Genomic DNA, 12,799 nt, shown 5'->3' on the forward strand with positions numbered 1-12,799 from the left:
GATCATATACACATGGGTTTATTTCTGGGTTTTCTATTCCTGATCTATGTGTCTATTTTTGTACCATTACCATACTGTTTTGATTACCAAAGCTTTGTAATATATCCTGAAATCTGGGATTGTGATGCCTCCACCTTTGCTTTTCTAAGACTGCTTTGGCTGTTTGGGGTCTTTTGTGGTTCCATACAAATTTTAGGATATTTGTTCTAGCTTTGTGAAAAGTGCTGTTGGTGGGAGAAAAAGATGGTGGTGGAGTAGGACACTAGGCTTGCCTCCTCCCACCAATAAAACTAGATAGCTATTAAACCACCCCAAAAAACCCAGAAATCAATCTGATGACTGGCAGAACAAACTCCACAACTAAAGGGAGAGGAGAGGCCATAAAGAAGATAGGAAGTATGGAGACGCAACTTGGGAGAGAAATGTATCGGCTGCTGTGGTGGGGAGGGAGCCAGGGTCGTGGGGAAGGACAAGAGACAAACAAGCACACAGAACACATGAGGAAAACAAATCCCCAAGGCAACTGGCTTGAAAAGCAGGAAAGCCTGAATTTCATGAGTTCATGTAACCAGTGGGGCTTAAAGCCTGGAGTTTTAAAAGTCAACATGCTTGGAGCACAGAGGACACTGGGGCAGCTCTTGGAGAAAAGGCAGGGCAAACAGCCCTTGGACATACAGCATGGAAACCGCAATCTGAAGAGCACGTGGGGCACACAGTAGGGAAACGTTAGTTGCTCATCTTGGAATGTGTCCCAGAGAGGAAGCACTCATGGAGAAACCACTCTAGGAACAAAGGAACAGGTAAGCACCATTGTCTTCCCCTGCCCCTCAGCATAAACATAGAGCCACCTGCAGAAACCAGCCTAGCAGCAACCCTCGCTACCTAACTTGCTTACACCAAGTCTCACCACCCCACACTCTGGTGGAATGGATAGTGTCTCAGTCATACCTGTCTCAGTCCCAGTGCAGCAGGCCCCCTTCCCCAGAAGACCAGCCCAAACCCCTGCTCGTACCGCATCTCCTGACCCAGGAGTTTTGCGAGGCCTTGGTTTCCATGGCAGTAGGAACAGCTCTCATTTCACAAGCAGACCAGAGCACACCAAGTTAAAATGTGCCACAATCAGTCCAGGGACCAAACATTGTCCACTACAGGCGAAGAGAGCCTCTAGAGATGACTGACCTGAAGGATAAAGTGGTCAGGACACAACAGCATAGCTCTCCCAGCACACACTGGAGATACTCGCAGAAGTGTAAGGCCCTGGGAAACAGGGGACACTACATTGCAGGGCACTACAGGACCTCTTTTTCATAAGGCCATTATCTTCAAGAACAGGAGACTTTCCTAACACACAGAAATAGGCATAAAGACTTAGACAAAATGAGAAGACAGAGTAATTTATCCCAAATCAAAGAACAAACAATGCCACAGCCAGAGATCTAAGCAAACAGATATAAGTAACATGCCTGATGGAAATTTAAAACAATGATCATGAGGATATTCACTGGACTTGAGAAAAGAATGGAGAACATCAGTGAGATCCTTAATGAGATAAGGAATAATAAAGAGATAAAGGGATCAATAAATGAAATGAGAAACATTTCACTTGATGGAATGAAGAACAGGCTGGAAGAAGCAGAGGAATGAATTAATGACCTAGAAGACAGAGTCATGTAATCAAGCTGAACAAAAGAGGAAAAAGAATTATGCAACAGGAGAAAAGACTTATGGAACTCAGTGACTCTATCAAATTTAATAACATTCATATTGTAGGAGTCCCAGGAGAGAGAGAAAAAGGGGTAGAGAATTTAGTTGAAGAAATAATAGCTGAAAACTTCCCTAATCTGGGGAAGGAAACAGATATCCAGATTCAGGAGGCACAGAGAACTCCCAACAAAATCTACATATCCACACTAAGGCATATCCACACTAAGATATATTGTAATTAATATGGCAAAATATAGTGATAAAGAAAAAAATATAAAAAGCAGCAAGAGAAAGATGATGGTTACATACAAAGGAAACCCCCACAAAGCTATCAGCACATTTTTCAGCAAAAACTTTCCAAGACACAGAGGTGGCATGATATATTCAAAGTTCTGGATGGGAAAACCTGGAACCAAAAATGCTTTATCCAGCAAGGCTAGCATTCAGAGTAGGAAAGTGAGAGTTTCCCAGAGAAACAAAAACTCAAGGAGTTCATGACAACTAAACCAGCCCTGCAAGAAATATTAAAGGGGAATCTTGGCATGCAAAGGAAAGACTAAAAATGACAGTAGGAAGTTTAGAAACACAAGCAGTAAAAATGAATATATCTTTTAAGAAATCCGTTAAGGAACTCACAAGATGAAAGGATGTAAAACAGGATACCATATACCTAAAACACGGGGTGGGGAAGGGGGGAAGAATGGTTCCAAACTTAAATGACCATCAACTGCATAAAGACTGCAATATGTAGATTTTATACACAAATGTAATGATGACCACAAATCGAAACCAACTATATGTATGAAAGGACTCCAAGTATATCACTAAAGAAACCCAGCAAACCGTGAAAGAAAGACAATAAAGGATCAGAGAAAATCTTGAGAAACAACCACAAAACAAGTAATAAAGAAATAAATACATTTCTACCAATAATTACTTTGAATGTAAGTGGACTAAACACTCCAATCAAAAGACACAGGGTATCAGAATGGATTAAAAAAAACAAGACCAATCTGTCTGCTGATTACAAGAGACTCATTTTAGACATAGACACCTGCAGATTGAAACTGAGGGGATGGAGAAGCATTTACCATGCAAATGGAAGTGAAAAGAAAGCCAGAGTAACAATACTTTTATCAGACAAAACAGACTTTAAAACAAAGACTGTAACATAAAACAAAGAACACTATATAATTATAAAAGGGACAATCCAACAGGAAGATCTAACAATTGTAAATATTTATGCACCCAACATGGGAGCACCCAAATACACAAAACAGTTAATAACAAACATAAAGGAAGTAACTGATACTAATACAATAATAGTAGGGGACTTTAATACCTTACTCACATCAAGGACAGATCATCTAAACAGAAAATCAACAAGGAAACAATGGCTTTGAATAACACACTGGGCCAGATGGATTTAACAGACATATGCAGAACATTCCATCCTAAAGCAGCAGAATACACATTTTTTTCGAGTGTACGTGGAACATTCTCCAGAAGAGATCATATATTAGGCTACAAAACAAGCCTCAACAAATTCAAAGACTGAAGTCATACCATGCATCTTTATTGGGACAACTGTACAGACTCATCCAAAAGAATGAAACTGGACCACTTTCTTACATCATACACAGAAATAAATTAAAAATGGATTAAAGACCTAAATGAGAGACCTGAAACCATAAAAATCCTAGACGAGAACACAGGGAGTAACTTCTCTGACACTGGGTGTAGTAACATTTTTCTAGACATATCTCCTGAGGAAGCAAAAGCAAAAATAAACTATTGGGACTACACCAAAATAAAAAGCTTCTGCACAACAAAGGAAACACTCAAAAAAACTAAAAGGCAACCTATGGAATGGAAGAAAATATTTGCAAATGACATATCCAATAAAGGGATGGTGTCCAAAACATATTAAGAGCTGATACAACACCCAAAAAACAAATAATCCAATTAAAAATGGGCAGAAGACATGAACAGGCATTTCTCCAAAGAAGACATACAGATGGCCAACAGACAGAGGAAAAGATGCTCACTATCACTTATTATCAGGGAAATGCAAATCAAAACTACGAAGAGATACCACCTCACACCTCACAGAATGGCTAAAATCAACAACACAAAAAAACAACAGGTGTTGTCGATGATATGGAGAAAAAGGAACCCTCCTGCACTGTTGGTGGGAATGCCAACTGGCACAGCCACTGCGGAAAACAGTAGGGAGGTTCCTCAAAAAGGTAAAAACAGAGCTACCCTATGATCCAGCAATTGCACTACTGGGTATTTACCCAAAGAACACAAAATACAGATTCAAAGGGATACATGTACCCCTATGTGTACAGCAGCATTATTTACACAGCCAAGATATGGAAGTGACCCAAATATCCATTGGTTGATGAATGGATAAAGAAGATGTGGTGTATGTGTATCATGAAATGTTATTCAGGCATTAAAAAAAAATGAAATCTTGCCATTTGCAAAGATATGGATGGAGCTAGAGAGTATAAGGCTAAGCAAAATAAGTCAGAGAGACAAATACCAGATGATTTTACTCATAAATGGAATTTAAGAAAGAAAGCAAAGGGAAAGAAAAAAAAAAGAGAGAGACAAACCAAGAAGCAGACTCTTAACTATAACAAACCAGTGGTTACCAGAGGGGGGGGTAGGTAGGGGATGGGGGAAAAAGGTCATGGGGATTAGGGAGGGCACTTGTGATGATGGGCACTGGTGATTAAAATAAAAACTTAGGGGCACCTGGGTGGCTCAGTCGATTAAACCTCTGCCTTTAGCTCAGGTCAGGATCCTTTAGCTCAGGTCAGGATCCTGGAATCCTGGGATCAAGGCCCACGTTGGGCTCCAGGCTCAGTGGGGAGTCTGCTTCTCTCTCTGCCCCTCACCCTGCTCATGCTCTCAAATGGATAAAAAAATTAAAAATAAAAAAACTTTAAAAAATTAATAAAAATGCTGTTGGTATTTTGATAGGGATTGCATTAAATCTGTAGATTGCTTTGGGTGGTATAGACATTTTAACAATATTTGTCCTCCCAATCCATAAGCACAGAATAGCTTTCCATTTCTTTGTGTCACCTTGAATTTTTCATCAGTGTTTTATAGTTTTCAGAGTATATGTCTTTCACATCCTTGGTTAAGTTTATTCCTAAGTATTTTATTATTTATGGTACAATTGTAAATGGGACTGTTTTCTTAATTTCTCTTTCTGTTGCTTCATAATTAGTGTATAGAAATACAACTGATTTCAGGGGTGCCTGGGTTGCTCAGTTGGTTAAGCCTCTGCCTTCCGCTCAGGTCATGATCTCAGGGTCCTGGGATCAAGCCCCGTGTCAGGCTCTCCACTCAGCGGGGAGTCCGCTTCTCCCTCTGCCTCTCCTCCTGCTCATGCTTGCACTCTCTGTCTCTCTCAAATAAATAAGATCTTCAATCTTAAAAAAAAAGTAGGGAAGGAGGTCTACTGCAGGGCCCATACCATAGAACTGTATCTCATCTATTTCTGAACCCTAGACCTTAGCTTACCAAAATTACATTATGTTCAAATTTATTCTGAATCACTACATAAAGTCAAATTATATTTAGTGTACTCTCAGTAAGCAGGGGAAGATACAATTTATTTTAGGAAGCTTTCGGTTAAAATAAAAATTTAAGTTAAAATTATGAACTTCAAGGGATATTCCTGGTCTATCTGGAGAACCAGAATACGTTCTTTGTTGCTGAAGTTACACTATAATGACATGAACTGTATACAACCGAAAATGTCTATTATAAATCAAGATTCTTTTGCTTATCATTTCAGAAACTAGAGACCAATTTCAAGCAGTGAGAACAGACACTGTAGTCGTAAGTTTTCCTACATAAAATAGAGCAGAGTTATGCCTTTCATGTACAGAACCCATGAAAGAGGAGTTACACTCACAATGACACGTTATACTGTAAAGTAGCTTACGTTTCACACAGCCGTTTCATCACAAAATTGCTTTTTTTTTTAAGATTTTATTTATTTATTTGACAGAGAGAGAGAGACAGCCAGCGACAGAGGGAACACAGCAGGGGGAGTGGGAGAGGAAGAAGCAGGCTCCCAGCGGAGGAGCCCGATGTGGGGCTTGATCCCAGAACGCCGGGATCACGCCCTGAGCCGAAGGCAGACGCGTAACTACTGCGCCACCCAGGCGCCCTAAAATTGCTTTTAACCTAGATATTGATCAAGATGGCTAGGAAGTAACTTCGGCCAAACTCCAGTGAGAAATGTAGATGACACAAAACCCTTTACCTCCATTCTCATGATAACCCTGTTGTTCCGGGCTGTGATGCTCATTGCGTGCTGGAACCTCAGGTCTCTGGCCTGAAGACCTAATTCTTGATGTAAGTCAGTTTTCTTCTTTTCTATAAAAGAGATATTTTTAATGAAAAGAGTGGGCCACACCAATGAATGGAAGACTTTAGTATCAGAGCACCCTTCCCACCAACATCGACGTCATTTTCTACTACCAGGAACGAGCCAAAATGTGTCTTTTTAATAGCCACTTTTACCTCAAAAACAAACTAAGTTTGGTCAAACTCTAATAAGACGAAAAACATCTTATCCATACTTCATAAAATTTCTCTGTATTTAGATGTCCCTTGGGGCAGTGTAAAAACCACAGCCACACACAACTGAGACCTACAGGATCAATTTCTAGTTCTAGAGACGGGTCATTTTTCTTTTTTTAATACAGATTATACAGAACTACATTTCCAATGTTTTTTACCTTCAGTATTTTAAGTCTGTGAACAGAGAATTCAATTTTCTCGGTTCTTGGACTAATACAAAATGAGAAAATAGTTTTCTCACTAGATTCTCCCACCTGAAAACTAACCTCATTACCTAAAAGAAAGCACGCCAGATGGAGAAACTCAAGAAATGGTTGTGATGGCATCTGTACTTGTAGTGTCCAATCACTCCTGTGACAGAGCGCTAAGGAGAAGAGTCATTGGAAGGATAATGGGCAAAAAATACCCCAAATTTCCCAACGGGATCTCGGCAATAGCAGGAACAGGATCCTGTGGCTGGAAGCACACGGGCAATCTGAACCAAGCCTGCATCTGCGGTCAGACAGTAAAGGGATGCTTAGCTTCCTTTTACAAAGTAACTGGCCTTAAGAGCGATCATCTGCAGAGTGCCATCTAGTGCCCTGTCCCTCCTGTCCTGTCCCCCACTGCCACCTCAATGTCGGTGGTATTATGTAAGTTTGCCGTAAATATGGAACAGGACACGCACATGTGAACCAGGGCGTGGAAAGGGAGACTAAAGAACAAAACGTGCTCCAGCCGCACACCAGCCTCTGCTTTCAAAAAATTCCTTTAACATTGTGTTAAAGTGGCTCCTGACAAAAAAACCAGAAACCAGTTCTGGGACAACATGCACAGTCTAGGTGTTGCCAGTTCCAATTAGACTGATGGACAAATGCTGAAGATAGATCTCTTTCAATACACCCACACACAAAAAGAATATTCCACTGAAAACACTGCAATTTCTTGATTTCCATCAGATTCACTCATTCACTGATTAAAAAAGCGACTTATAAAAAAATGAAAGGTACTCACCAAAAGAAGAAACATTTCCCTCTTTGTCGAATTTTGTCTGAAGAGAGATAATAAAAACAAAATATTATTTTCTCCCAAACGAGCATGCTCTTTATAGTATTATACCATCTGTTATTATGATAGCTCCCAAACACAGGAGTGCACAAATAAACCAAAACTGCTTCTTTAGGTTAAATTCAATTATGAGTTTTAGGGTTAAAAGAACCCCTTTTTTCTCTGTTAGGACAAATGTGACCTTTGATTAACTTTGTCTTGGTTCCCCTGGAAATCTGATAAAAAAGTATCAGTTGTGTTACTAGGCAACATTACCTACGGTAAAAATGCCCAGTACCTGGTAGACTGCAGGAAGACTACGAGTGAATTACCGATACCTGGTAGGAAGGCACCCCCTGCTTTTCCTTCAGTGGGGTGGCTCTTATAACTGGCCACGTTCCTTGAAGGAGCCCTGCTTAGGCCTTGGAGATGGTTACAAGAGATATCAGCACTAAAAGGCATGGGGATTCTAAACTCACACCCACCTTTAAGAACATCAACTTCTTGCATCTGAGTTGTCACACGGGGTCCAGAGAACCCACTGGATGGCTGCAAGGACTTCTCTGGAAGAGGAAACACCTGATGCCGCCCTTTTGCGTTTCCTATCCTTTATCTTTCTGAACACATGTGGCTTATCTTGTGAATCTAAGTATCTACTGGAGGCTATGAAGTCTCTCTGGTGAGTGTTGCAGAATCAACAAAGATTTACAGAAAAGGCCTCTTCTGATAGTATGAAGAGAGGACACGATGCAGAAATATACTTATTTCCTACAAAGCAGAGGAAACATTTTTCTGAAATACTTGTCCACAAGTATTGAATACTTGTCAAGTTTGAATATGTGCTAGAATGTTCTAATTGCTATTAAATACGCATGTTCAGAAAGACTCTAAGGTATAGCTGAAGGTACCAGTGTTGGGTTATTACCACGGAAATATCTGTATGCTGTTAATAGCAACAGAATAAAATCCCACAGTATATATTTTCGCTTGCTTTTCATGAACAAAGATCAGATCAATATGAGTACCATAGGCCATCAGTGTTAAAGGGCAAATTTACATCAAAAGAAACTTTATTTTGTGTAATACAGACTAGCTTTTCTCAAATTTATTTCACAATATATCTGCAGCAGAAAACTTGAAATAAAGTAAAATAAAATAAATCACATAAGACAAATTTTAGAGAAAACCATGCCAATATTTCACTGAATGTCCTCCTAGACTTTTCCTACTCAATATATTCATGTTACACTTTTTTGCAGTCTCTCCTCCATTTTCAACTTAATATGAGTATTTTTGCATCTCAATATTTATCTTCATTTTTCTTTAATGAGATTTTTCTGATAAAAAAGATCATAGAAAATGATGTTTTTAAATGTTAATCTTGTAAAGTAACATCGAAAGTGAGCTGATTAGCAAGCTCTCATTTCAAACAGTATCAACTAATTTTCTTAGGTGTTATCAGTACACAATGATTTCACCTGCAAAGAACCTTCTTTCAATATTTATTATCTGAATTTATTCTTAACCAAAGTGGCCAAATGTTCTAGAACACTGAATAACAGTGATAACTTTCACATGGAATTTTGGGGGTTCTCTTGTTTGAATAGTTTATAAAGAAAAATTCTTACATTAATAAGCCTCAATAATGATGATTATGGCTAATATATACTGAATGCTTACATGTGTGAGGGTTTTATATACAGCTGTGAGTTAATTCAAACCTCGCAACAATTTTAGAAGGTAGGTACTAGTATCCCCAGTTTACATATGAGAAAACAAAGGCATAAAGACATTATCATACCCTGTCCAAGTCCACCAAGTTAACAGTAAGAGGCAGGGCTGAGATACGAATTTAGGAATGCTAGTTCAGAACAAGCACATAACTTTCTTTTAGTCAACTTTTTAAAATTAAAGCCCTATAAAAAAAAGTTGCAAGAATATCTTACAACCAATTCCCATGTAACTTTCACCTAGAGTCATCTTTTGCTAACATTTTGCCCCAATGGCCTAATTTTTCTCTTTCAAGATATGTGGGTGTGAGACACATTATTTCTTATTATTTTATTCATTTTTTTCTCCTGAATCTTTGAGAGAAAGTTGCAGAGATCATGAACCTTCATAGCATGCACTCTTAAATACTACACTTTGCTGCCTTCAAAATGCTTCTGCATGTATCACATTGCACAGCACAGGGTCAAGCACCTAGGGCTAATAGCCTGCAAGGACTTCTACATGGATTCACAGGGAAATCTTGAGTAAGAAGTGCTGAACTGTGATTGGAATAGTTCTAGGATTAAAAGATGACCTCCACAGTCAATAGCAAAGTTTCAAGGGTGCTGTTAAGTAAATCTAGCTGGCACTCAGGTCACTGGCTAAGCAAAACACAAAGATGAGAGGACTTACGAGTAGAATGATTCACTCTACAACAAAAAATAAGTATTACCTTTGCCAACCAGTCCGACCCAGTTAACTTAGGAAGTACGGGAAGTACTTTGTGTAAGTTATCAAACATATCATACATACTCACCACAGTAAACACTGGGGCTACGCTGGCTAAAGTGGCTTGAGACACATCAGAAGTTCTAAACCGGTGCATTTCACCTGAAGAATAAATTATAGAGAATTCTCTGTGATCATACAATAGGTATTAACATCCGGCTACAACAACTCTCATATTATGTGGTCTTCCGACTATTTTACTGTTTTTTGGAAACTTTTTCCTAAAGGAAAAAGAAGAAACACTCTAACGTAACATCTGTAGGGAATTACGTTAGATTTGGCAGGGAATGATTTTTAAAAGTAATGGCTTAAGTGAGGTACTAGAATAATTTATGGATTCCAACCACCTTTATTCGAATTATTACTGGTACCTCAAAGTCAAATGAACAAATGTGTAACAGTGTTCTGAAATTAAAATGTCCATCTTTTTTGCATAATTTAAAAAGGCTCTTCATGAAAATTATACTGGTAGATATATTTTAGAAAACATAGATCCTAAATACCACCAGTTTCAGCATTCCAATATCAGGATTATTTGACCTATAAAATTATGAAACCTAGGGGCGCCTGGGTGGCACAGCGGTTAATCGTCTGCCTTCGGCTAAGGGCGTGATCCCGGCATTACGGGTTCGAGCCCCACGTCAGGCTCTTCCGCTAGGAGCCTGCTTCTTCCTCTCCCACTCCCCCTGCTTGTGTTCCCTCTCTCGCTGGCTGTCTTTCTCTGTCGAATAAATAAAATCTTTAAAAAAAAAAAAATTATGAAACCTAGATTTTACTTCCATATTTTTTCCACATACTTTACATAGTGAATACTTATAAAATAAGCCATTGAACTGGAATCCAGACCCCAGTGAACCGGAACGAAGAAAAATCTTTATTTGAAAATAAGTCTATTTAAAACATGATTAGATTGAGTTGAAGTGAGTTCTGAAGTGTAACCACGTAAATTAACGACTAACAAAGGACACCATTCAAAATAGTAAATATAAAAGCAATGGGCAGAAGGTGTAAAAATATTACCAATTATTTTCTGCTTCCAAAGTAATCATGCTGACTCCACAGAATGTGCAAATATACTCTCATTTCTGATCATATTCCTTTCCGTTACATACAGTGTCTCATGTAATTGGTTAGCCTCTGAGGTTTGTTGTTTGCGTTTTATAAAAGGGTAGGACGAATAAAGGTAAAAGTCAGGGCTATAAATCAGCATTTTGCTAATCAGCTACAAGTTAGATAAAATGATTCCACTGAGATTCTGAATCTCCGTGTTTGTCCTGAAAGAGCAGATGGGCTGAAACTGGGTTCCCAAGCATTATTAAAGGAGGGAATATGAGGTGTACCCCAATTCAGACTCTCTAGTGAGTGCAGGGAAGGAGGTGGTGATGCGAGCCTTCTAAGGCTTCTGAGTATAAAACTGAGAAAACTTGGCAACAGTGCAATCCTTTTGAGAGCCACACATTTTAATGCCGCTTGTTTCCGAGCAATATTAGCACCCATATTCTCGCATTTGTTAAAATATAAACTTATCGTGATGCTTTATCATTTGATGAAAAAATAAATAACTCCGATTCCTCCTCCTCCCCACTACTCTGACCCCTGCCCCTTGTTACACCGTGCTTGAGAACATCTTTCTCAGGAGCAACTCTTACTACGAAGTCTCGAAAGTCTTCAGCCTCGTCTCTAGGTGCGTCCCAATTCCTTACTTGAACAACTGGAAAAACGTATCAATGTCCAAAGGAAAGAAGACTGGTTAGAAAAATACTTCGATAAGGATGAAAAGCTCGTTTAAAAAAAAAACAAAACAAAAAAACAAACAACACCTTCCCACAAGGGCAGTCCAGCGGAGAGGTAGGTTCGCCGCAGAGGCCTGGAGACCCCAGGAGGTCAGGGCGCACAGCGGGGCCGCCGCTCCGGCCGCGGACCAGGGCTGGCGGGACTCCCGGACGGGGCCCCAAGAGCAGACCCGCCGGGTCGGGCCGGGCGGTCAGGTCAGGGCCCTGGGGTCACCGCAAGACCGGCGTCTGCGGCTGCGGGGCGGAGAAAGCAGTACCTGCCACGCGGGGCCGGCGGGGCTCGAACAGCTGCGCGGCTCGGGTCTGCCCGAGGAGTTGGGCCGGGGAGCCGCACGCGGCAACGGGGCGCGACCCAGGGGTCAGGCCCTGAAACACAGTACACAGCGTGCGCCGGGGCAGCCCCAAGGCGATGGGCAGGAGCCGGCTCAGGCTCTGCAGGCATTCCATGGCGCTGGATCGAGCAGGAGGTGGCAGCAACACCCCAGCCCTTCATGCCAGTCGGTGGCTGGTCAGCCGGCAACAACGCGACCCCGTGTGGCTACTTTAAGGTGCGACCTCTGCGTACTGAGCATGCGCGGGACCCGCCGCGCCGCGCCTGCGTCTCCTCTTCCACGCATGCTCGGAAGTGCCTTTGGGGGGCGCGCTCCTGGCGTCCCATGGCCAATCGGAGTTCGCGTACCTGGAAAGTGCCGGTGGACGGGTTTGGGCTAGTGGGCGGGTCGCGTTTACCTGCGTGGCGCGATTGGCGGAACCCGGATCCAACCCTTGCGCCCTTGGAGAGGTCAACCCCGTGCCTAAAGGGTTATTATTCCTGGTAACTAGGAATGTGAAGAAATACCGGGCCTGTGTATGATGCTTTGCAGTTTCTGGAGCAATTTCATGCATTTGATAAAATGCGCAATTTGGAAGTGAAAAGGTTATGCCGGTTCCTAACTCAATTTATATTTAAATTTATTGTGGCAGAAACAATTAACTGTCCTGTGGAATGATGTACTAAACTTCTGCAAGTGAAGCTTGAGGAACATAAACCGATAAGATTCATACTCTGTATTTAATCAACTGTGTCAATTTTAAGGAACGATTATTTTATGTGCCAACTGATGTAGGAAAAGACCTTAGGTTTCGAAGCCCATGGTCAAGAAAGAATTCTTGAGCCGTCTTTG

At 40.8% G+C, this 12,799-nt stretch overlaps 1 protein-coding gene across 4 annotated transcripts in view; it reads right to left on the reverse strand.

Annotated features, from left to right (window-relative positions):
• MRS2 (magnesium transporter MRS2) overlaps window positions 1-12,191 on the reverse strand; it is a 37,315-nt gene extending 25,124 nt beyond the window's left edge. For all 4 annotated transcript variants that reach the window (XR_005838769.1, XR_005838770.1, XR_005838768.1 and 1 more), the window contains exons 1-4: window positions 11,894-12,191; window positions 9,872-9,945; window positions 7,312-7,348; window positions 5,999-6,111 (exon numbers count right to left, since the gene is read on the reverse strand). Coding sequence is in view for 1 of the 4 variants with exons in the window: in XM_040644927.1 (XP_040500861.1) it covers window positions 5,999-6,111; window positions 7,312-7,348; window positions 9,872-9,945; window positions 11,894-12,083 (414 nt within the window). In the remaining 3 variants the exon portion in view is untranslated. The remainder of the gene's footprint in view (window positions 1-5,998; window positions 6,112-7,311; window positions 7,349-9,871; window positions 9,946-11,893) is intronic.
• Window positions 12,192-12,799: the final 608 nt, after the last annotated feature.

Source organism: Ursus maritimus, unplaced genomic scaffold (genome assembly GCF_017311325.1).
Source record: "Ursus maritimus isolate PB19 unplaced genomic scaffold, ASM1731132v1 scaffold_30, whole genome shotgun sequence".
In the NCBI taxonomy this organism is placed as follows: domain Eukaryota; kingdom Metazoa; phylum Chordata; class Mammalia; order Carnivora; family Ursidae; genus Ursus; species Ursus maritimus.